At 39.4% G+C, this 25,751-nt stretch overlaps 1 protein-coding gene and 1 long non-coding RNA gene across 2 annotated transcripts in view; one reads left to right on the top strand and one right to left on the bottom strand.

The window, feature by feature from the left end:
• The window catches only part of Stk32a (serine/threonine kinase 32A), a 109,785-nt gene that overhangs the window by 46,722 nt on the left and 37,312 nt on the right, over window positions 1–25,751 (bottom strand). The window contains exon 5 of the mRNA NM_178749.3: window positions 9,339–9,512. Within this exon, the coding sequence (NP_848864.1) occupies window positions 9,339–9,512 (174 nt within the window). The remainder of the gene's footprint in view (window positions 1–9,338; window positions 9,513–25,751) is intronic.
• Window positions 20,208–24,147, top strand: Gm31647. The gene is made up of 2 exons (XR_386197.4): window positions 20,208–20,385; window positions 23,856–24,147. It is a non-coding gene; the product is annotated as a predicted gene, 31647 (long non-coding RNA).

The raw sequence follows: 25,751 nt of genomic DNA, 5'->3' as shown, positions 1-25,751 counted from the left end.
CACACTCTCCCCCCCCCACTCCCCTACCCACCCATTCCCATTTTTTGGCCCTGGCGTTCCCCTGTACTGGGGCATATAAAGTTTGCCTGACCAATGGGCCTCTCTTTCCAGTGATGGCCAACTAGGCCATCTTTTGATACATATGCAGCTAGAGTCAAGAACTCTGGGGTACTGGTTAGTTCATTTACACAATGGAGTACTACTCAGCTATTAAAAAGAATGAATTTACGAAATTCCTAGGCAAATGGTTGGACCTGGAGGGCATCATCCTGAGTGAGGTAACCCAATCACAAAAGAACTCAAATGAAATGTACTCACTGATAAGTGGATATTAACCCAGAAACTTAGTATAGCGAGATATAAGGTACAATATGCAAAACATATGAAACTGAAGAACAACGAAGACCAAAGTGTGGACACTTTGCTCCTTCTTAGAATTGGAAACAATCACCCATGGAAAGAGTTACAGAGACAAAGTTTGGAGCTGAGACAAAAGGATGGACCATCTAGAGGCTGCCATATCCAGGGATCCATCCCATAATTAGCCTCCAAACGATGACACCATTGCATACACTAGCAAGCCTTTGTTGCAAGGACCGTGATATAGCTGTCCCTTGTGAGACTAGGCCAGGGCCTAGCAAACACAGAAGTGGATGCTCACAGTCAACTATTGGATGGATCACAGGGCCCCCAATGGAGGAGCTAGAGAAAGTATCCAAGGAGCTAAAGAGATCTGCAACCCTATCGGTGGAACAACATTATGAACTAACCAGTACATGACAATTCTTAACAGTAGCAAAATTACAATTATGAAGCAGCAACAAAAATCATTTTATGGTTGGGGGGTCATCACAACATGAGGAACTGTATTAAAAGGGACACAGGATGGGGAAGGTTGAGAACCGCTGGTCCAGGGCTTTGGCATTCTGTTCTTGTTAAATTTGACAAAGCAAGCCGTCACGAATCCTGCAGCTTCAAGAGGAATGAATTCTCCTAATTTCCTGTCTGAACTTGTCTGACTTAATCTTAAAAGAGAATCCAATTCTGGCCAATGAGACTGCAGCTTTGAAGAAACTTCAGTTGTGCTATACCCACATTTCAAGCCAAAGTAGGAGCTAATAGATCTGGGTTAAATCAATGGTTCATTTCTTACACAGGATATCAAACCAAGGTGTTATCACAGCATCTCTTCTTCTGAAGCCAAACAATAGGAATTTGTGGAGTAACTTAAGATCTGCATCAGACAACACCATCCACTGTAAATTTACCTTTGCACACGCTCTCTTCATTCATATGTTTACACTAAATTATCCAGTGAGCATCTACCTTAATTACTGTGATGAATGTTGGTGATTAAACATGGGTGAAACATTCTCAACTCATAAGGGGGAATTTATGAATTTATGCATTTAGGAATGATATGATTCTATGATAACACTGTGGCTCCAAAGGCACCATTAGAAGGATAACCATGACCATTGGGAAGATGTAACTGAGTGTGTGTGATGGTGGCCGTTTGTGTGTGCCTAGCTAACGAGAGATTCAAAACAGCTTATAGTCTTTATAATGCATGCCCCCAAATTTAAAAGCCTTTTGTGCTGATGTGGCCTCTGAACCACTTTTTTTTTAAATGATCAACTATTATCAAAGCTGCAACAACAAAGTTCATCTTGCTGACCACTGAAGCTTCAACTCTGTATCATTGTCTGGTAACCACACACTTTTAATGAATGTTTGCATGAATATAGAGGCTAAAATCATTAGGCCCAAGGTGTGTTTTTGTTTTGTTTTGTTTTGTTTTGTTTTGTTTTGTTTGCCATTGTCAATGTATGGCTTCGGAAACAATAACAAGTGCTTCTTGAAACTTGCTACACTAGGCTAAAGGGTTGATAAGTAAAGATTAATTCTTTATTTTTTTAGTGTAGTGATATAGAGAGAGAATACCTTTATTAGGTTTATCTTTCATTGTTCTTGCTATCTTTCTAATGGAGGTATGTATTTTAAGGTTTTATTTTCCATGTATCACTATACATGGTAAAATACATAAAACACACATATCTTTGCTTCATAATAAATAACCCTGTAGCATGATACAGAAAAGTGTAAAAGTTGGGAACTTTGTATAAATAAAACAACTCACTATACATCAGGAATACTTTGTCCTCACAGGCTTACAATACATAAGTTATCCCACCCAAGTTTATACGTTATCTTTTCTATTTGAAAGGGCTTTGAAAGTAAATACCAGGAAAAAATTGAAAAAAAACCTTTTAAAATATATTATTATTTTATATTCAAGTTGTAGGTCTTTCTCTTTGTAAAGAAGAGTCTTAATATTTCATATTTACTGAAACAACCTAAATACAACATTGAAAGGTGTCTATGTAACAGCACCATGCATGACTGAACTAGTAATATATCTATAAACTATACATGATCTCATCAACACAAGGCAAAAAGGTGTGCGGGAAGAGTCTCGATTTTCACATTAGCTTGTCTATTTATGTAAGCTTAAAGCTGAGACAGACAACTGGGAAACTCTGCTCTTTTATAAACAAAAAATAATTCAAGTGCTTTCTTTTTCCTCTGCTGGGTTGTGTTGTTTTGATTTTAAATTGGGAATTTCAGATGCTGCGTCCTTGCTGTATCCAACCTTGGTGGATAAGGAGTTCCATTTTTGCCCATAAGTTCTTTGGGATGCCAATACGCACAGTGAAGTCTGACGAAGTGTTAGGATTGATCCTATCCATTTTTAAAGCTTTAAAAACACAAAAACAAAAACAAAAACAAAAACAAAAACAAAACAGGCCAACTCTTCTTTTATACTTCTGTATTAACCTTTTTAAAAAAGGTCTTTATTTTTTTATGCATTTTCTCTCCTCTGTGCTATGAGGATTGAATCTCCTTCCATTTACAATGACAATGTGAAGTGTATGGTTTATTTTACAAAAGGAAGAGTTGCTATACATGTTAAAACATTTTAAAGTCTTATAGTTAACCACCAAACACTGATGAATGTGTGACCTTTGCCAGAGCTGCCAATCTAGGACATAAAGGGTCAAGGACCTAGGCCAAATAACTCTTAGTCAGTTTATGTTCAGTTGGTACAACACATCTCCTGTGCAAACTAGAGCCCATGGGAAATGCCGTACTCCTATACCCACGGTACTAATTTACTCGTAGAGACCCCAAAGACAAGCCATCCCCTGTGATTTTAGAAATTTGCTTTGTGTGCTGTGAGTGGTTGATGTACTCTTGTCATTGTTTATAACTTGTCTGTGTTTTGTTTTGTTTTTACACATGTTTTTTTAATTAACTTACTTTTAAAGATCCTTTTCTTTTTCTGGAAGAGTTCAAAGCACATGAAAGAACTATATTATACATGTTGGTGAAAGATTGTCATTTGTGATCCATGGTTTATTTAAGAAAAAAAGAAGAGGAAAGAAAGTGGGAAATTATAAAGTATATCTTCAACCTTAAGGATTAATTCTTATCTGCATCTTGCTTCAAAATGAATCTGACTGCCGTTATTGGTCCCTCTGCCCCCCTCACGGTAAGAAAGTAGGAAAGTAGGCAAGGGTAATAAAAGAAAACACAATATCCCATGTTCTTCTTGATAATGGATACTCTTTTATTATTCCCTGTTCAATATTTCCACTATCAATGGGAGATTAATTTTTGCAACTGTTTCTGTTGTGCTCTGATTATTTACATGAATTGCCTAATAGAACTTTGTCTCATTCCTATAGGGATGTGGAAATCTGAGTTATAACTTCATTACGGGGAGCTTATTTGTTACTAGATGGAAAATACAATTAAACATCTACAGTAACCTTAGATGACTTACTGTTAACTGTCTGAAATGGTTCATCTCCATAGCTTAAATTCATAATTGAGTCGTCTTCTACTTCTGACAGGAGAATGAGGACCAATTCCTTTTTGGACTACAATAATTAGTTTCCATCTGATTATTCATTGGAGAGACTGTGGCATTCCAATCAAGCTCTGTTCTCCTTGTGGGAATTATAATGAATTTGGGTTTTCTTAATTTTAATAGAAACAAACAATCACTTCGCCCATAATTTAAAGTCTTCCCTTCCTGGTTTAATGTAAATAAGGGAGTATTAAAATAGGCTCTGCCACACTTTGAAAATAAAGCCAGTTTGTTTTCAGTCTGAGAGTACGGGAAAATGTTTGAATCTCTTGTCTAATAAAAACTTGTTTAATTATAGAAATCAAAATTAAAGTCATTGTGCAATGCTGTGTCGTGATCAACTATGTGGAGGTAAGCTCTCGAAACTGATAAAAATGAGCTCAATATTTTGCTTATAAGAAAAAGTTTAAAAAGTCAAGCAATGGTAGAAGACTTCTACCAATAAAAAAAGGACAGCAGAGCCCCCTTTATATCTGACATGGAGTCTATGACACAAACAGGACACGCGGTGTTTTAGAAAAATAAGGTGTGCATTGTTGGCAGGGATGTCAATGTAAGAAAAAAAATCAAAGCAGAGCCCATTCTGTAGCAAATTCTCTCTCTCTCTCTCTCTCTCTTTCTCTGTGTGTGTGAGTGTGTGTGTGTCTCTGTGTGTGTGTGTGTGTGTGTGTGTGTGTGTGTGTGTGTGTGGTGTGTGTATGTGTCTGGTGTGTGTGTGTGTCTGGTGTGTGTGTGTGTGTTGTTGTTGTTGTTGTTGCATGCGTGTTCACGTAGGGGAGAGACTATGCACTCAATGTGCATGCACGTACTTGTTGAGGTGGAGGTGACACATCTTCAATCACTCTTTTCCTGATGTTTTGAGACAGGCTCTCTCGCTGAACTTGGAGTTGAAAATTTCAGTTAGAATGGCTGGTCAATGATTTCCAGAGATCACTCAGCACTGAGATTCTCATGTGCACTTTTTATGTGACTCCTGTTGATCCAGCTTTAGGTCATTATTCTAGTTCAGCAAGCATCCTACTGGCTGAGCCATCTCCCCAGCCCCTGAGTAAAGACTCCCACTTACACAGTCTCTTTTACATGGTCTATGCTGAACTGCTGAGTTGGCTGTTCAAACTTCTTGTAAAACCACAGAGTTGTTACAAAACTGTTTCCTTACCTGGTATCGCTTCTTCTCTATTGTATGCCAGCCCTCTTCAGAACAGCTTAGCCTCTGGTTTTAGAGTGTCTTCTTACCGGGTAGTTCCGATGGATCATCTTTGTCCGTGCAGTAGGAGTTTGAATGCTCACAGGCTTAAGATGGCCATGCTTTACCTGATCCCTGCTCTCCTCAGGTTCCAGCAACACTCAGTCTCATAGAGCGTACTGGGGTCCAGAATGCTGCATTTTCTCAAGCTGATGCTTTGCTTACATTCTAACAATGGAATTTGAAGTGAGATCCTGAGTTTTCAAAACTGGAGTTTCAACTGTGAATTGGAGGTGGTAATGCTATAAGCCGTCTGGAACTGGGGGAAATCTGAGCAAAGTAATTTACAAGTACTTAGAAGAGTCCCCTGGACTTCCAGGAAGCCACCGGTAAATGGTGGCCTGATGCTACTCTTGTTCCATGCATATTCGTTGGTGCTTAAGATCATTTTGAATCATCCAACCCTGTCTGGAGGGAAAACATGGTTTGACTCTGAACATTGAAGTCCTGTATTTCATAGCTGCTCTTCCGTGTAATTGGTTCTTCTCACGTGGGCAAATCTATGGCGATGCAAGGATTCTTTTTTCATTCACGCATTTTATGTCTTGGAATTCAGAATATGAGTTTTCAGTCTAATATTCTAAGTAGCAGAAAGATGATTTATTCTGTCATCTCCGCATCAATCAAATCGAGCATTTAGTTTGCTGATTCTTTTGAAGGAAGATTTATATTTTTAATTTAAATTTATTCCACAAAAAGCCCCAAGCTATATATCACTGAACACCCCGGGAAATAGCTGAACCATCAAGATGAATAAGTATTTGTTGCAATAAATGAAGAAAGAGGTTTTACAAAGAGATTCCTAGCACCCGCGAGCCCATATTGCTTCTGAATTGATTTCTCAGCCCTACACACCACATGAACTCCAGTTTCAGAACAACGTTATGGCTCTCATTTAAATTCCTCAGACAGAGAAATACCCCTCAGTTCACCAGCTTTTAAAGCCGTTTGATGCCATTTCGAGATGATAACACATTGAATTGATGGCTGGCATTTCAATAGTAAAAATCTTACTTGTTATATAATTAAAGTATCTATTTGGCCCATTGTCATGGATGAATCTTAATACTGGTGATATGCCTTTAAATTGCCAAAATACATAAGAGTTTGGACTATTATCTCAGCATTATTGTTTATCTTTCAAAATTAAAATGTAATTGCATTATTTTCCCTTCTTGATCCTCCCTCCCACCTTTCTCCTATACCTGGACTTGCTCTCAAATTCACAGCCTTCTTTTGTTTAATTGCTATTACATAAGTATCTATCTCTGTGTGTGTGTGTGTGTGTAGTTATAAATATACAGATACATCCTGCTGTGTATATATGATGTATGTATATGATTTAAAGGCTGACCACTTGGTTTTGACTAACCAATTTGGGAACTCTTCTGTGGGCAAGACTATTTTTCCTGCTGCTAGCATTTTTTAGTCATTCTTTGTCTAGGGATTTCCCTCCTTCCATGCTAGCATGTCAGTGGGTGGCATCTGTTCAAGTCCTGTGTAGATAACCATATCTAGTATCATTGTTGTTGATAACACCCTACTAGCTCTCTGAAGTGTGCTGTACTAATGTTAAATTATGTTACCCAACGTAAGGGCCATGAAATGTTGAGATATTTGGCATTAATGTGCCAGATATATTTTTAACATCTATTTTCTTAATCCTGTGTATGTGCATGTACGTGCATGTTTGTGTGGAAGGACGTGTGGGAGAGTTCCGTGTTTTTGAAGACAAAGGAAGCAAACATTTCTGGAGCTATAGTTAAAAGCAGTTGTGAGATTACTGCCTTGGCTTCAGGGAAGGGATCTCATGGTCTCTGCTAAGTGCTCTTACCCACAAAGGTACTTCTCCAGCTCTAATGCTCCACAGTTTAAATTTGCAAGTATTATTTGCTCCCACTCAGTGATTGACACGGCTCAGCCAGCATTTATTACTTCATCTTTCTGACTAATAATGGGGAGGCAAAGGGAAGCGAAGCAGCCATGGCTTTACTCCTGGAGCAGGGAACACAAATGACATAAACAATTGGATATCAAAAAGTGTCAGAGCTTCGCAGACGAGCAAAATGCTCTGACATCTTATATAATGCAATACACGGGAGGTGAGTGTCCCCACAGGCAGCAAGAAACACACTCGAATCGCTCTTTGACCTCAGAAGCATGGCGTCTCGGTTTGTTTCGGTGCGACATTTGGGGTTTCTACCTTTCCTCGGATGTCATTGCTGGCTTTCATTCTGTGAGAAGACTTTTCTCCACCACATTTGCGGAAGTTTCCTTTGTGCTGGACAGTGGGAGACCCTTTATAGATATCACTGTCTTTGTGTGTGTGTGTTTTAAAAATATTTTTTAATATTTTTTATTACGTATTTTCCTCAATTACATTTCCAATGCTATCCCAAAAGTCCCCCATACCCTCACCCCCCATTCCCCTATCCACCCATTCCCACTTTTTGGCCCTGGCGTTCCCCTGTACTGGGGCATATAAAGTTTGCGTGTCCAATGGACCTCTCTTTCCAGTGATGGCCGACTAGTCCATCTTTTGATACATATGCAGTTAGAGTCAAGAGCTCCGGGATACTGGTTAGTTCATAATGTTGTTGCAGAGTGCTTAAAAATCAACAAGAACTATTCATTTGATGTAAGTGTGCCCACTGTACTGATGAAAGCAGACAAGAAGTAAATGCTGTGGAGGTGTAAAAAGCTAGAAACAGGAAGTTCACCCCTCATGTGCCCCCATGATTTTATGAGAGTAGAGAGGAGGGAGGGAGGGAGGGAGGGAGGGAGGGAGGGAGGGAGGGAGGGAGGGAGGGAGGGAAAGATAGAACAGTTGCCATGAGGTGTGACTGAGCTCCTGATGGGTTCCTTCTGAATTCCTTTCAGAATAAAGGTCTTCCCAGAAAAAGCTGTCAGGAGCGAGAAAACCCAGTCTTCAAAACAAGATGTTCAATTACCCACAAACGCCAGGTGTGTAAATTCCCATCTGAGGTCCTGTGTGATTAACTGGTCAGCTTTCCACTTAACTGCTACTTAAAGAGCACATTTCCAATACAAACAGGCGATCCAAAGATGGAAAATTAAACAGTTACTTAAGTCTACCTGCTTCGAACCAGAAAAGGAAAAGAGGATTGGTTCATGGTACCTACAAACTGTGTCTACTCAATATGCCACAGCTGTACTAAAATCTCATTCAATTGTTCAAAGATTAGAGAGGCTAGCATGGAGGTGATCCATTGCAACTGATGCATGCATTTTATGTATATAATTAGTGCAGTCAGTATAACATAGCTCTCTCGCACTTTAGTTGGAGTGATTCAGTTTTATATCCCAACAGGACCAACTGTTAGCAAATCTTTGATTCACTTTCTTCTTCAGTACAATGAGAACACTAAATTCAAATGGGAAGTCCTTGTTGGTGTCTTTCAGTGCCCAGCACAAAGGAAACCTCAGTGAAAGTAGTAGATTCTATGGTGATTTGATTACTAATAAACCCAGGTGATAATTTCATATTTACAAATCAGGGTTTGCTCATATTTACTCCTGGTCTAACAGTATCTCCTCTGACACTTTAGCACAGGTTGTTTTAGAGACAGTGTTTTAGAATAAATGAGATCTAGTATATAAGATAATCATTTCTTTACAATTGTGACATATCCTTTTCTGTCTACTGGTCATATGTCTTTATAATTTTTTATTTATTTTCCTAAAGCAAGGTTGCTAAGTGCAGGAAAGACTTTGTTTTCATTGTTCCTGAACATTTGAGAGACTCCTTTGATACTGTTGACAGGACAGAAAGACATTGCACCAAGTTTTCTCCTCTGCTGATTTTCTTTCTTATCTTTCCCTTTTGTGTGCTTGCACTTCTTTTTAAATTAATTAATTTAATATTCAACTTCTTAGCCATTACCATTCCTTCTCTTTATATAGGCATAGTTATTAACCAAGTACGAATAGTTATTGACAGTGATTTTCAGTCTTGTAATTTACTGTGACCTTGGGATAAACTTTATATGCCATCCACCTACATGGCTACATCTACCTCAAAAGGCTGTGGTGATGACTAAATGGGCATTAGATGCCATGAGGAGCAAAAACGTGCTCTGTGCAGTTGGTTATGGCTTTCTTTCTAACCCATGAGTTGTCTCCTTGGACATGACTGACCTGTGAATGATGCGCTGGCTCTGTAGGTAGTCCAGGGCCATGGCCAGCTCACAGATGAAGAGCTTCACTGTGTCCTCCTGGAAGTGGACATTCTGCTGCAGGTGATAACGCAGGTCACCACCGAGTAGCAGGTCCACCACCATGAACATGTCCTCCTCATCTTGGAAGGAATACCTGAGACAGCATTAGAAAATATATATCAGGACTGGAGAGATGGCTTAATGGACAAAGTGCTTGGTTGTAAGCATCAGAACCTGAATTTGGGTCCTCAGCACCCAGAGAAAATGGTGGTATGATCGTGAATGTGAGATAAGCCCTGTGTTGGGGGCCAGACATAGGCGGATCTGGGGACATCTCTGGCCAGTCAAACTGGCCAAAATAGGACCTTCAGGTTTGTTAAGACAACCTGAAGAGAAGCAATTGGGAAAGATATATGGATGTCAACATTTCCACAAAGTAAGAATCCTAACAAATGATTGAGCCAAGGGTTCTCCGGGGCCAAAATGAAATATGAAAAAGGACACGATCACATCCTCGAGTACAGACAAGAGGGAGAACCCATGGATGGGGTAGAGCTGAGACTTCTGGAACATCAAGTATGATGGGAAAGCCTGAGTTTGGGGGAAAAAAATTCATGGGCCAATTTTATGACAGGAACTTAACCACAAATGTATAGACACTGAGGAGTCCCTGACAGGTGTGATGCCAGCTATAGGACCAGATATAAGCTCTTTCCTTGAAGGATCATGGGGCTGAGGAGTGGGAGATGAAGCAGAACACAGACAACCCCAAGCGGGTCCCTATTGTACACACAGAACCTCCAGCAAAGATGTGGGGGATGTGTTTATATGCACAACACCTTGGTAAAGGCATTCTTTTCCTGTGGGGACTTGTTTTGTTGTGCCCACTGCTCGGGCATGATTTCTTGTCACAACAAAGTCATCTAAATCAATAACTGCTTTAATGTGTTTCTGTTTTCCTAGTGTCGCCGAAACCATATTTTGAAGTTTTATTTGCATTACAAGAAGTAAGTGCCAGTAAGCCATACCCAAGGAAGCATGTAATTCTTGGTGATGAATTCTCTGCTCAGGAGGAACTGTAAGAACACCACTGATGGAGCAAGTACTAAAGGGCACAGGAGGGTTATTTTTTATAAGAAATGAGAATATCAACAAAGCATTATTAATCTGAGGGAGGTGATGGAATAATTAAGACCGACAGTTCCTGGTGTTCACTGGTTCCACAAGCAAAATTTCAGATCCATACAGAAGATGATGGAAATTATGCTGTTTGTGAAATTAAGACAAAATGCATAAAATTCTTTTGGAAACTTTTGGATATTTTACTTGGCATTATCTGTTAAGAATTATGTTCTTTGCCTCAATGGGGTGACTACCTGGCCAGCTTTGCTTCAGGTTTAATATTTGTCAGGAAAGCTGCTGGGTCTAGATGCTTCCATCTGAAATTCTTCCAAATTATATTCACTATGTTTTGGAGATCTTTAAGTGAGCCACCCTGGGATAGCTAATATGTAGTCACATCCGAGGTCTGATGCACCTCAGGCTGTTCTCAGCAGTGGAACAGAAAACATACGTGCTTGTGGGCTGAGCTGCAAATGGGCCAAGTGAGGATGGAGAGGATGGAGACTGGGTACCAAAAGAAGAGGGAAAAAACTAGTGTCGATAATAGACATAACTAGATGCTAATAGAAAGTTAGCCTGTGGAGGAGAAACCACATTACACTCTCCTGCTAACTACCCTCTCAAGTGTAAGTGAGATACCTGTTGACACACCAGGAGGCTCCATGCCTGTTATTGCACTAAAACCTGTAAATATTGCTTACACTAAGTTCAGGCTGAACAAGCAAACATTTTTACTGAGGATTGAGTTAAGCAGTTTTTATTCAAAGAACAAACTGAAACACGTGCCAGTTGTGACAAGTTAGCTACGCGTTCCTACATGCAGGGGATTATTAATCAAAGAAAAGGTGGCCAAGGCAAGAGGCAACATGCTCCCCTGGCCAGCAGAAATACCAATTCAGTAAGCTGTGAAGTAAGTCTGACTCTTAAAAACCACCTTCCTTCCTTAGCTCATCAGATCCGAATCCTACTTCGGTTTCTTAACTCTCAGAGGGATCAAAATGAGCATTTTATTTTCTGAAACAACTTAATTAAAAATATGTAGCCATAACATAATTTAATGATATACAGAATGCTCAGTTCTTATCACAATCTGATTTTTTTTCTAATAAAAAGACCTTCCTTGTAACTCAAAAACTTGTTCCAGAGGCTCACTGCTGGGCTTCTGTAGCTTGTGTTTCCTATGTGACAGTATGGAATAGTTCTTAGTTGGCTGTGCTAAATTAACAAGTCTAACCCTGATGTATGTGAAATTCACTAGGCAGTATGTTCATTGGTTCTCCCATAGGCCAATTTGATATAGGCAATTATAAACTGAAGTTCCCCCCTCACATGTGTCTCTAGTTTTTTTCAATTTTACAAAACCTAACCAGCACAGCAGCATTACACACACACACACACACACACACACACACACACACACACACACGCACCACAAAACATGTGTGCAAGTACATGTTTGTGTATATATAGAGTGTACACATAATAGATAAATTCTAAAGATGTAACACATACAAAATGAATAGGAAATAATGAATGCTGATGTGTATATAAAATTTTCTGCCAAAAACTTACTTAGTCTAAATGATGGGATCTATAAGTCATTTTTTAATTTTCTAGTTTTTATTTTTGCATTTTACTTAACTTTGAAATGCAAATAGATATTAGAAAATGTTTTCTTTTGCTTGTATCTAATATTGGTTGCCTCGAAAAAGAAGATAACACTGTCAGCTTCCGATCTGTATAAATTAAGTTAGAACATTCACCAAATACAAACTTAATGTCCATATAATACATACATATATATGCATTATACAAACATTCCTTTCTTTAATTAGAACTTTAATACAACCTTGGGAGGTCAGGGTAATAGAGAGAATATGGAAAGGGATAACTAACACTAAAGATCTTTGAAAACGTCGTATGGAAACCTGCCACTATAGAAACTTTCTAAAATACACATACACACACATACACACTCACAAACACACACACACACACACACACATCCATATACACATATAGAAAGGGATTTTAAACAGAGTCACTCTATATTAGGGAGATATGATTTTTGCAAACAACATAGTAAAACAGTCAAGTGACATGTATTGGCTACCTATTTTCAAGTCATTGGTAAATGGGGTTCCATGGGTTCAACCTCCAGTGTATTATTACAGGCTATTGCCATTACCTCCAAAACTTGATGGTAACTTCTTAATTGATAAAGACACCAGGAGTTTGAGTCATAGGGCATAGAGAAAATGAACAGGTACTAACTCTGGAAGCTTCTTCACTACTAGATAGCCTCCATGATGCTGCAAGGGTCTAACAACTCTACTAGGAAGGAGCGGACTTACCACATCCCCTTCCACAAGGCTCGAGGCTCATCATGGAAGAAGAGACAGAAAAATGTGTGAAAGATGGAGGTAGTGAATTGCTGCAGAAAAACAGTTTTGTTTTGTTTTGTTTTGTTTTGTTTTAGACATACAGGGCTTCAAGTTAGAAGGATTGTTTATATGGGAAGGAGCAAAGCTACTTTACAGATGAGTCTATGTGCTTTAATAAACACACATATAATTAATAGATCTATTATGTGGTGTTATCTGCCATTAAGCATCACGCCTAGAGCCTACGATTCCTTTGGAGTAGTAAAATTGAACTCTTATTTCTCCTTTATGTTTTGAATGGAATACTTTAATAAGAAAAAAATGATTTAATAAACTATTTAGTTATGATGGGATGCATTTCATATAGGGAAAATTAAAACAGATGTTCAAAAGTGATCTCTCCTTTAGCAATGATTTTCAAGATGATTTGTTTCCTAATACCTTCCAAAAGCAGCCAACCCTTTTTGTAAAAAAGTATCCTAGTGAGCTCATGGGTTTGACGTTATCATGTCTGTTTTTCTTTTGTTTGAAATGTCCATTCTTGAACCAGGAAGCCATAATCAAGCAATAACACATATAGTAATATAATCTAGTAGGCTTCTATACTTTTATGGTATAAAAACATAATACTAGCTACCTTGTATTGTTCCTATTCCAGACAAACGTAGTTGTTGGAAGTTCTCTCTCTCCCTTCCCCATTTCCTCCCTCTCTCCTCTCTCCCTGTTCCCTTCCTCTCCTCTCTCAACCACTCTTTCACACACACATGAAGATATAAGTGCATATGCAGACTCAAGTGTAATCTTCAATAAATACATATTAACTTTCACAATGAAAGTATGTCTTTTCTCCATCACTGAAGGTGTTGGTTTGTATGTGTTAGCTCTACTCCATTGGACACACATAATGCTGTCAGAATGGCAGCATTGCCACTAACTAAAGTATTGCTGAAAACTCTACATGTTGCTTTTACTCTTCTTGTTATTAGGATATTTTCGACTGATTAAGCACAGTAAAGTTGCTGTCAGTAACTCCTGCCACAAACTGGATACAGCATGCCTACTATGAGTAAAAGCTTGGCATCCTTGATGAATTCTTCTTTTATGGAGTGGCTGCATCATCTGACATCTTCATCAACAAGGGTAATGGCTCCAGTTTTCCAACATCCTTTCCAGCATTTACTACCCCTTGCTTTTAAAGGGGTAGTCATTGCAATGCATGGGAGGCACGATGGTTTTGATTTTCTATTTCCTAACGTTTACCCTTGTTCTGTGCTTTTCGGAGAACCTACTGGACACTTCCCATCATTTTTGGAGAAAAGCCTCTATTTACAGATTCTTTATCAGTTTTTAAAATAAGCATTTCCCCCCTTTTTATTTTTGAATTAAGAGTGTCTTCAGTAGACTCTTGTGTATGTAAGGCTTTTATCACATACATTATTTTTAACTATGCCTATTTTTCTTATTTTACATGGTGTCACTTCACTTCTTGATGACAACTTTGAAGAACATTTTTTTTTAAATTACTAGTGTCAGATGTGTCTTTTACACAGTAGAATACAATAGAATGTGCATTTTAGTACACATTCTATTAAGTTATACCTAAGAAGGAGCTGTCTGATGCATGGGCTTTAAGAACTACTCCTTTATTTTTGTGAATGTTTCTCGATTTATCTCATGCTTATAACTATCATTTATTTGGGTTAACTTTTGGACATGATGTAAACTAGAGTATGGTCCCGATCTCTTGCTTTTAGATGCCTGGTCATCCCACTACCATTTGCTGAAAGGCTTCTTTTTTCACTACTGGATTTTCTTGGCCCTTTGGTGAAAAGTCAGGAAACAATGTGAGAATTTCCTTTTAGATTCTCAGTACTCTTCTCTGCCTGCCTTTAATGCCTGGTACTCTGTCTTGATTCTGTATCTTGGTAGTAAAGTTTGAGTTGGGGAAGTAAGAGCCCTTGATTCTTTCTGGTCAAGACTGTTTCTGTTGGACCTTGAATTTCTATACGATGACTATTTTTTTTTTTGTTTGTTTGTGGGTTTTGTTTTGTTTTAGCTTTTGTTGTTGTTGTTTCTGGTTTTTTTTTTTTGTTTGTTTGTTTTTTTCTGGTCTCACTAAGGAGTCTTGGCTGGCCTAGAGCTTGTTATGTAGACCTGGTTGGACTCAAACTCAAACAGATCTATCTGCCTGACTTCCTGATTCCTGGGATAGCTGGTTTACTTCCTTCCATGGTAACATTGGTGTCCTCATTATTCTCTTCATAGAGCCATGTACGTGAGAAATCATGGAATCAACTTCTGACAGTTCTAGTGATCATAATCTCACAGCATGTTTCTCCTGCTCTCATCCTCTCTATGCCCTGTCTTCTTCAGTGATCTCAGAGCTTGAGGGGTTCCACACTCTACATTTTCGTTGGTTATGGTTTTCTGTAATGGTCTTCATTGCAATGAGAAGTTTCATAACACAGACTGGGCAGGTTGTAATACACCACACACACACACACACACACACACACACACACAATCAATTAAAGAAAAAAAGAGGCCATAGATTTTAAAGAGAACAAGGGACATACTAGGGTTTGGAAGGAGAAAAGAGAAGGGAGAGGTGGTGAAATATTACAACCTCAATTTTTTTTTCAATTTATTTTAAAGTATGAACCACCACACCCAACTCCCTAACTCTTTATGAATTTCAAGAGCTATTGATGAATTCCGATTTTTCTTTCTCTCTCTTTTCTTTCTTTCTTTCTTTCTTTCTTTCTTTCTTTCTTTCTTCTTCTCCTCCTCTTCCTTCTCCACCACCTCCTCCTCCTCCTCCTCCTCCTCTTCCTCCTCTTCCTCCTCTTCCTCCTCTTCCTCCTCTTCCTCCTCTTCCTCCTCTTCCTCTTCCTCTTCCTCTTCCTCTTCCTCTTCCTCTTCCTCTTCCTCTTCCTCTTCCTCTTCTTCTTCTTCTTCTTCTTCTTCTTCTTCTTCTTCTTCTTCTTCTTCTTCTTCTTCTTCTTCTTCCTCCTCTCTGTCTCTCTCTCTGTCTCTCTCTCTCTGTCTCTCTCTCTGTCTCTGTCTCTCTGTCTCTCTGTCTCTCTCTCTTTCTCTCTCTCTCTCTCTTTCTCTCTTTCTCCCCACCCAAGTGTTAAGACAAGGTTTTCTCTATTTAAAGCCCTGGTTGTCCTGGAACTCACTTTGTAAACCAGGCTGGCCTTGAACTCACCTATCTCTGTTTCCCCAATGCTGTGATTGAAGGCAAGCTCCACCAAGGTCTGGCTTGGATTCCTGTTTTCTTAAACCATGTAGGATTGTCACAAGAACTGGGTAAAGCCTGAAGACCTATCTGAACTCTGTCGTGGATAGTGGATACAATCAATACAAAACAATACAATTGTAGACTTGCTACAATGTAAATCTGCCACCCCTTTGCTCAGGCCATCCTCTGTGGGAGAATACATAGGCTGTTTCCAAGCTTTTACTATTAGATAGATACTCAGGTAACACAATAATACATTCATAGTGCATATGTTTCTATAGTCTGGCTGGCCTACCATTAATGTATATGCCCAGGAGTAGGTTTGCTCCAATCAGGACTCACTGTAACAGAGAGCAAAGGCATACATAGTTATGTAAGGTCTTTCCAAATTTGGTTTCTATGATCTGTACCATTTTTTAGTCCCACCAACAATATATAACAGTACAGACTTTGTCACATTCATTTTCTATGTAATATCGTCAAATTTCCAGGGTTTTTCAACTTCAGAAAAATCCATCCATCCATTATGCTTTGACACTTATAGAGCTCTATCCTAGTAGCGCCTTACAGAGCTTATCGAGGAAAAATGTAGCTTAAACACCCTCATTAAATCAAGTGGCCAAATGACATTACCCACTCTCGTGTGTGCAACTGACGAGCCATATACCTGAAAGTCAAGAGCTTGATCGTCAGAGTATAGGCAGATCCTTTAGACAGAATGGAATTGAAAAGAAAACTACTATACAGTCAAACTTCCTATTTTGAAAGAACAATTGTCATGTACATTTCAAAAACTTAGAAGCTTGGTCCCAGTTTATCTCAGCTCTCCTTTAGTCTCTCCTGGATAGCCTCTCTATTTCTCTCCTGTTCAATTCCACAGCACTCAGACCCTTGCCTGTGATGGAACATTTCAGAAACCTAGCAGTGGATGCTGTTTTGAATCATGCTATATTTTCATAATTTATTCATTTAGCTGTAAGTCCTTGCTTGAGTGAGAACTTTGAAGATCCTATGGCTTGTTCCTCTCTGCATGCACCAGGACCTCCTGGTGCGTAGCCTGCTGCACAATGTGTATTTGTTTACTCAATGGCATTAGACAAATATTTCCCTCATATCTGTATCTCTGCACAATGTACTTCAGTTAAAGGAATGATATAAAGAATGTGGGGTTTCTTCTCTTAAACACACCACTAGAAAATTGGACTAAAATACGAGAGAAGTTAACACGTCTCTAAATTAATTATAGGGATCATAAAACTCTCAAAGAAATGCAACTTGGACAATTAAGTTAAAGCCTTAACTAAAATGCGTAAGTATGTGTAATTTTCACAGTGAAAAACATGGTGGGTCGTTTCTTTCTTTCTTTTGTATCATAGAACAGGCTATGGATTATTTTTCCCCTTGTCCTCATGTCATAGTTGGTGGCTCAAATGCTGGCCTTTCTCTGGACAGAACTCTGCATATTTCATGATCTGTCAGCCCATCATACTGGCTGTAGAGATGTTGTTTATGAAATCTCTCCAAGGGAAAATTTGGCTACTATTATTCTGTACAGAATCTCCTGGGATGGTTCCCTTAGAGAGTAAGCTACTCAGTAAACAGGCCAAGGGGAATAGCATCATCTTGTTCCCCATATAAAAGAAAAGGCCCAGATGTTAATGAGGAGCAATTAAATCAGAACATTACACCAAGGGCTTGGAGGAAAAAAAATACCCAATTGTTATAAATTGATAATTTCAGGAATCAGTGACATCCAGAGACCACTGCAGACAGACCAATCCAGCTTGTTGACTCCCAGTCTTTGATGGGATAGGAAATGGCCACTTGTGGTTAGGAAGCGATGGGAATGCCTTGGCTGGCGTGACAGGGTTCAGAAGGTGTTGAGTCAGAGTTGCTGACCTATCATTTCTGAGTAAAGGAACAGACCATTCATCTGGCTCTCTTGTACGGTCCATCTCTCTGTCTCTCTAGCCAAAAAGACAATTTGCTTCTATGCTGAACAGGGTGTACAATTCCGTGAATTCCAGGGCAATGGGAGGGCTTCCCAGAACTGCTGCTACAAAGGCTCTCACTTTGTCCTTCATGTCCTTCACCCTGATGCTTCATGTTAAATGCGCCCAACTTCCTTTCAACAAAGTAGGGCCTACAATCAAACTGGTCCAAGAGCATCTTCAGCAGAACTGGGAGCAGCCCTGTATCCTGGGTTAGCAGGGATATAGTATTAAGCACAGTTTCTGATACCTGACACTCAAAACTTTTCCAAGGAAGCAAAGACAGAAAAAAACTTTTACCTCAGACTTGATTATTTTAAAGAACAAGTAGTAAGTTCATTCTACTAAAACATTGTTTATCATGAAAAATGACATCTACATTTTAATTAATTCTTTAACTGTGCTTGTTTTTAAATATTTTGTTATACTGTTGTTGAAGGAAACAACTAAATACCTTATAGAGGTAATGTTAAGACGAAATATAAGTTATAATTGAAAGTCTCAGAGAATTTGAGAAGATGGGATCCTGATTGGCTATAATGTTGGTTTTGTGGCTCTGACCTGATTTGCCTGTTTTTCTTTCTTTTCTTTCTTTATCTCTTCCTCCTCCTCCTTCTCTCTCTCTATAGCTCTCCTCTCTGATTCTCTCTCTCTCTCTCTCTCTCTCTTTCTCTCTCTCTCTCTCTATATGTCTCTCTCTATATATATATATATATGTCTCTCTGTGTAGATCAGGCTGGCCTCAAACTCACAGATCCACCCACCTCTGCCTCCAAGTGCTGGGATTAAAGACATGTGCCCACCACTGCCCTGCCTTTGCCAATATGTGCAACCTATGTAGAAAAACATGAAATTATGATTGATTCACTTTAAATTTATAAACACAAAATTTAAATAGATTCTTAGAAAATACTATTCTATTTTAAAATTCTTATATTTTTCCTTGTTTCTCAGCTTCTCTCCATAAAATTTCTATGCCCTTTCTAATTTACAATTTCATGGGCTAAGCTTCCTCATAGGCCCACCTCCACACAGCTGTGCTTAGCATTCTGTGTTCTCTCCTAGTACAGTGAAAGAAGAAAGGGAGAAATGAGACTGCCACCATTATCCCATGACATGGTTGTAAATAATGAAAACCTTCTGGGGAGGTACCGGTGATCAGCACGGTTGGTGGAAATATTGTTAGTATTAATTTTATTTTAATATGCAAGCAACAGACTACTATAAAACACAAATTTAATAAAAAATAGCATTATAAAAAACATCACATACTTAAGACTAAAACTGAAAAACAAGTAAAATAGCCCTCCACATCAGGGTCTACACTGAAATCAGAAACAAGGGGGGAAAACAAATCAAGGACTCTCTAAATAAACAAAAAATATATAACATATAAATTAAAAGATTTACTATTTCAATATGCTCTAAATTCTCCTTGAATTAACCTATGGGTTCAATAATACCCAAAATAAATACCAGTAGTTTTAAAATACAAATTGAAAGTCTTTTACAAAATTTATATAAAATTGACAAGATCCAGTTAAAGCCAACATAATGCCAAGATTACATTGCTGCAAATGAAGTATGAAGCCACAGAGTGGGGCTGTGCCTGGGTAGTGAATTAATCCATGGAGCTGAGAGGAGACACCCACATGTGTGCAGCGGCGACTGGGAAGATAACAAATGGAGCTGCGGTGTGGTTCACACTCCGTTTTAGTTTCCTGAAGCTCCGTTTTCTATGAGAACAGTGGAGCACTCAGAGCCTTTAATCCTTAGCCCTATGGCCCACTTGCACTCTCTGCAAAGATGCTCCCTTCCAGTACCTGAAATGCAACCACTAGCCAATGCCCTGCACATTCATGGTTTGTCTGACTATTCCCTGGCATCCGAGCTTCTCCAATGAATGCCAGATTTCCTCCCTATCTAATAACTGTAGTTAGATAATTGAGCAGAAACCCTAAATTGAATCTGTTCCTCCTCTGATCTCCCATCTCAGTAAGTGAGATTGTCATCCAGCTTGCTCTGGCCAACACACCCGGGGTCACTCCTCCTCTGCCTCTTAGCCACGGGGCAGGCCTGTTTTTCTAAGCAGAGTCAATTAGACTTTCCCCTAGGACTTTGATTCTTGAGTGGTTGACACAAGGTTAGGAAATCGGTTGGAGCTGACTCATCTGGGCCAGACAGCCTCAAGGGTTTGCGTTCGTCCCTGTACCTGGATTCCTGGAATGGCCTTTGTTCCTGCTCTTCAGCTCTATTTCTTCATCTAAGTTATATCTCATGGGCCTGGTGAGTTTCCTTTTAGCTGAGTATTTTTTAATATCTGTGTGCTGTTTTCTACAAAAAAAAAAAAAAAAAAGAACTTTCCTAATAGAACAAGAAAAGGGAGAGTTGATGCGTGTGTTATGAAGACCCAGCTAGTCTATAAGACTAATGTCTCATTAGCTCATGAGGCAGCCCATCATCAAGTACATATGGTACAATTACTGCACACAGGCCACCCAATAATACTGTGTCTCTGCTAAGTTCTTCAGAGACTTCCCTCCTGCGTCATCTATGGGTCTCAGGGTCATGCCCAAGCAGTCATTTCAATGAGGCCAAGTTGGGGTTTAGGATATTTTAATATAGGCTTACGAATAAGGGCTCAGATAGAGTTCTCAGAAGGAAGTCAGGTACATTTGAGAGCATGGGTGTGGCTTCTCAGAAGAATCGCATACAGTAAAACATCTGAGTGTGGGTACAGGCTCCTCGAAGAAGAGTTCCTGCAAAGACAAATTCCTTCTCAAAGACTTTCATGGCTAGGAGCACTTGGTTACCTCTTGTAGTTTCCAGTTCAACCATGAGTAAGAGTCTCTACCATCTATGTAATCATTTGCTCTCCTATTCAACACCTTAAGAATATTCCAAGTGCAGGCGTGGTGACACATGCCTTTAATCCCAGCACTCGGGAGGCAGAGGCAGGCAGATTTCTGAGTTCCAGGCCAGCCTGGTCTACAGAGTGAGTTCCAGGACAGTCAGAGCTATACAGAGAAACCCCGTCTCAAAAAACCATAAAAAATAAAGAATATTCCATGTATTATGGTAAACTGTTTCTAAGTTATAGTGGTTCCTCTACCTCACCTTCTGAGATTCCCATGACTTTCCCATGACCCTCATCAAAGTAGAACCTGCTTTCATCTGATCATGACCTCATGATTCACTTTAGCCAATTAGAGAATAGAAGACATAATGTAGACAGAGGCTGGAAATGTGTTTCTCATGAAGTGCATCCTTTCTTGCTGTTGAGAATCCTTCCATTGCTCTGGGACAACACCCCATATCTTTACTGCTGAGAAGACAGCAGCAGAGATTACTAGTCCCAGTTATCAAGAACTAGGAGGATTATTTTGGATGATTTACTACCCTATCTCAGACAGCTTCAAATAAGTCCTCTCAAACCAAAAGAAATGTCTGCCCAGTCTATAGGGTCATGAGAAATAAACTGTCTCGTAATAGAGACAGAGAGCCATTCTACTTCCATGAGGATTTTCACTCAGTTGTTTAAAGACATGACTTACGAAATGACTAGTTTGTACAGTATGTTAGATACATGTTTTGACCATTTGTAGCCATCTAGATGAGTATTGCTATTAATCTCAGTCATGTGTAGAGAAGCCAAGCAAACTACCTGGGGTAACTAGCCTAATTCAGTTACCAAATGGCAGAGCAGGAGTTAAAGCTCAAGTCCTTCAGACCCTATGGCCAGCTAGAAGCTGGAGTGGGTGTTGGTTTGGGAGAGCGCAATGGTTGTATTGGTGTGGTAGGGACAAGATCAATCAACCAGGAGCCAATAACCTAGTCTCACCACTAACTTATTTATTCATTCGCTCACTGGACAGGTATTTCTTAATCACTTGCTGTGTGCTAGGCACTGTTAGAAGACTTGCAGAAGGAGACAGAAAAACACACAAGCTCATCTGCCTGCCTTGTTATATTCCTGAAAGATAATGAACGAAATTAATTCTGCCGCCTCACATATTTTGCAAGCAAGAGATCTGCAGGGAATGGTCTGAGATAGAAAGAAGGCAGACTTGAGGTCAGGTTATCAGATGTGAGCCCAGTTCTTACAGCTGCTCTGTAGATCTCCTGGGGAAATCCCTCAGGTTCTCCGGGTGTAGACTGCAACTACCAATCCCTCTTAACTGAGTTCGTTAGGATAAATTAAGACTAACATACATCAAAACTAAAATGATAGGATGTCATTCAGAGGAACTTTGTCAGTTACTGAGATCTCAGTCTGTGAAGCCACAAAACTGAGCGAAGATCATGGGAGAAGTCTCCAGGCAGCCATTGGCAGGGCTGTGTGCCTTGCTGTCTCCAAGGACCTCATGGAGGTACAGGTGGTCTCCAGTTAAAACAGATGACTCCATCTTCTAATTTATTAAAACCATGCGTGTGAGCCTGTTCTGTTCACAGGGCCCAGGGACCCAAGCAAGGAGGGAGAGAGGCCCCAGAGTGTCTTGCAGCTGCAAGCTTAATCTCAATTAACAAAAGACACCTGGGAAAGCTACTGTGGGTCTATTTGTTTTCTCACTATGGGTTGCCAGGGCTTGGGTAACAGCCCTCAGGGAAGGATTCACAGGAAGATTGTATTTACTTTTCCTAGATGCCAGCCCTGTCTGGCAGCTTTCACTTGATAACATGCCCTATATCTGAAGATTCTTCCTGATTAGGTCCAGGTAAGGCTGACAAGGTTAAATGTTAATTCAAATATTGTTCCTCCCTGACACCTTGGGTAAACTTCTCTCCCTGCAAAAGAGGTACCCACAAGTAGGGCATTTTACTAAATCCTTCTCTGCCTTCCTCATAGTTTATATTTCAATCACTATAATTGATAGCAACAGTGTGCAGATAGGACCTCTGTCCATTCTTGCTCATCACCATATCCTCTTATTGTGGGCCTGTGTTATAAGTAGGATTGGCAGATCTAATAAATAAGAGTACTCTCTAGCCAGTTAAATTTGAAATGAATAATTTTAAAATGTGTCTGTGTGGCACTTGAGACATAGGCTAAAATTATTGGGGTCCTTTGTCCAAGACTCAAAAACCTGTTCCTTCCACATTTATATTGCCAACTAAACTAGAGCTTGGTTCTGGTTCTCAATAGATGTCCACAGTAATGATGGAAAGAATGGAACTCGTGCATGACAAAATCAGAAAACTATATGCAAATATTTTGCTAAAAAGCATATATCGACATATTAAGTTTGGCTGCTTCAAGGGGTTAAGGCTTTAGGAATTTTTCTTTTGTCTAAGGGTTTCTTTTTCTGTTTTTCAAATTGGTGGCAATAAGCGAAAGATTCAAGCATATATATGCATATATACATATGTATGCAAGCATATATGTACGTATATATTTATATGTATACACATGAAAGAGATATATGTGCACACACATATGTACCTGTACATTCATACTTCTTAACATTAAAGCAGAGAATGCTGAAGAGAAATTTGGTTATTTTACTCAGCGTAGTAAGTGAAGTTTTCTGAGTACAACCCATGAAGCTAAATCCATCTTTAGAAGATAATTTAATGCAATTTAGGCAGAAAAGGCATCATGGCAAAGCACAGTTCGAGAAATGGGCAAGGGTTTTGAACTGGTTACATCTTCAAAGCTTGGGAGATGTCAAAGTGAACCTAATAGTCAAGCCAGCACATAAACCTAACTTATATACAATATTTTGTGACTATTAAATTAACTTGTGTTTGATTTGCAGAATGAAGCGGGAAAGTCAAAACCAACTCTAATAAAGAACAATTAAAGACACTTCCCATGATGCTTTGGAATCAAGCATCCACACTGGACTGCTAGTGACTGGTGTGTTTAAAATATCAAACCTGCATGGAACAAGGAAGAAAAATTGCTCACAAATAGTTGCAAGAGCCTATAGGCTGGGTAATCCTTTTCATCTGCTGAAACAACTGAAGTTATTTGTTGTAACTATGTCTTCTGACAATGTGACTTAAAAATGACAGATCATTCATCATTAAAGCTTTGTAACATGCAAATTTCTTGTGAAAATTCACTTCAAACCACTGTACCTTGTTAGGACAGAAATCACTGTAGAGAGAAAGAAGAAATAAGCTGGCTTCGGCTCTGAGCCGGTGGGAAGTGGAGCAGAACTCAAGGGAACGGGGACAAGGTGACATGAAGGTAGAAAGGGCAGTACTAGGAGTGGAGAAGTTTGAGTGGGGAAGACGTTATGAAGATGTACCAAAGGAGATTTGTAGAGGAATAACTAAGGCTCGGGTATATGCAAAAGCCATATGGAAATCTATCTCATAAGCTTATTAAAAATACAGCTTCAAAAAATGACTTTAAATGAAGGCATAATGCACAGAGTGATAACGCTCTTCCTAGAAGCCTTGGGATATTAAACAAAACTCTGAGTTCTAGGTGCGGGATTCCTCCTGCTACATTGCTGATCAGGGAGGCGCCCTAAGTTCCCCAAACAATACAGTCTACTGCCATTGTCCTGGATTCCCACTAGAGTTTGATGTTAAGACTCTACTGCTGAAGACATCTTTTTTATTGTTATTATTGTTTTTCTAAGGAGACAAGTAGTCTAGCTACCTTCTGAATACTCTTGTTTATATCCATGGATTAGTGCTTCCTTCAGTTCTTAACACAGAGGATCCTTGCTATACTCTCTATTGGTTAATGTAGAGACTAAAACTGGTCAAAATGCCAAGGGCAAGGGACATTGTAGAAGAGAAAGTGGAAAGAATGGGAGGCTAGATGATGAGAGGTATGTTACAAAAGAAAAAACAAAAACCTTGTCTAGAGGGATGTAGATGCTACCGTCATGGATTCGTTCTGGCAGTGTTTATCTGGACAAGCCCTGTCAATATTTCACCATGAGTCGCCTTATCCCAAAGAACTATAGAACAGTTAATGGTAGCTTGGGAACGTGATATGGCTTTTTTTCCCATGGGGTAGACCCTGATAAGTTGCCTAGGCCCCTTTAAATAATGCCCCCTACCTATGCTCATACAAGCAATCCTAATTAAGCTCCATGGGATGCAAACATACAAAAGGGACATGAAAACAGAAGGGGCATTAACTGGAAAAAGGAAAGTCCCAAGGAGGGAGGAGGAGGAAGGAGAGAAAAGAGTGGGGGACAAAATTATGAAAATTCACACACACACACACACACACACACACACACACACACAGAGTGTTGTCAATGAATAAAACATAATTTAAAAGTCGTTTTTGCTTTACTTTCAGGAATATCCCACCTCCAGGTGTGCTCTGCACTGTGTATGGTTGACGCGGGGCTTCCTTTTCTTTCTTTTCCATCCATGGAGAGGGCCCACTGTGAGTTTCAGTGAGAATAACAAAGGAGCAGAGAACATATGTCATAGCACAGTAGCACTCAACTTATGGCTCATGACCCTTTGGGGGCTCAAATGACCCTTTTGTAGGGGTCACATATGAGATATCCTACATGTCAGCTATTTACAGAATGATTTATAACAGTTGGAACATTAAGGTTATAAGTAGCAACAAAATAATTTTATGTTTGGGTGTCACCACAATATGAGCAACTGCACTAAAGGATTGCACCATTAGGAAGGTTGAGACCCATAGTTAAGGCACGTCTGTCACA

This window comes from Mus musculus, chromosome 18, assembly GCF_000001635.26.
Source record: "Mus musculus strain C57BL/6J chromosome 18, GRCm38.p6 C57BL/6J".
Lineage (NCBI taxonomy): Eukaryota > Metazoa > Chordata > Mammalia > Rodentia > Muridae > Mus > Mus musculus.
Note: the sequence above shows the minus strand (reverse complement) of the source record. Positions and strands in the feature narration are given on the sequence as shown.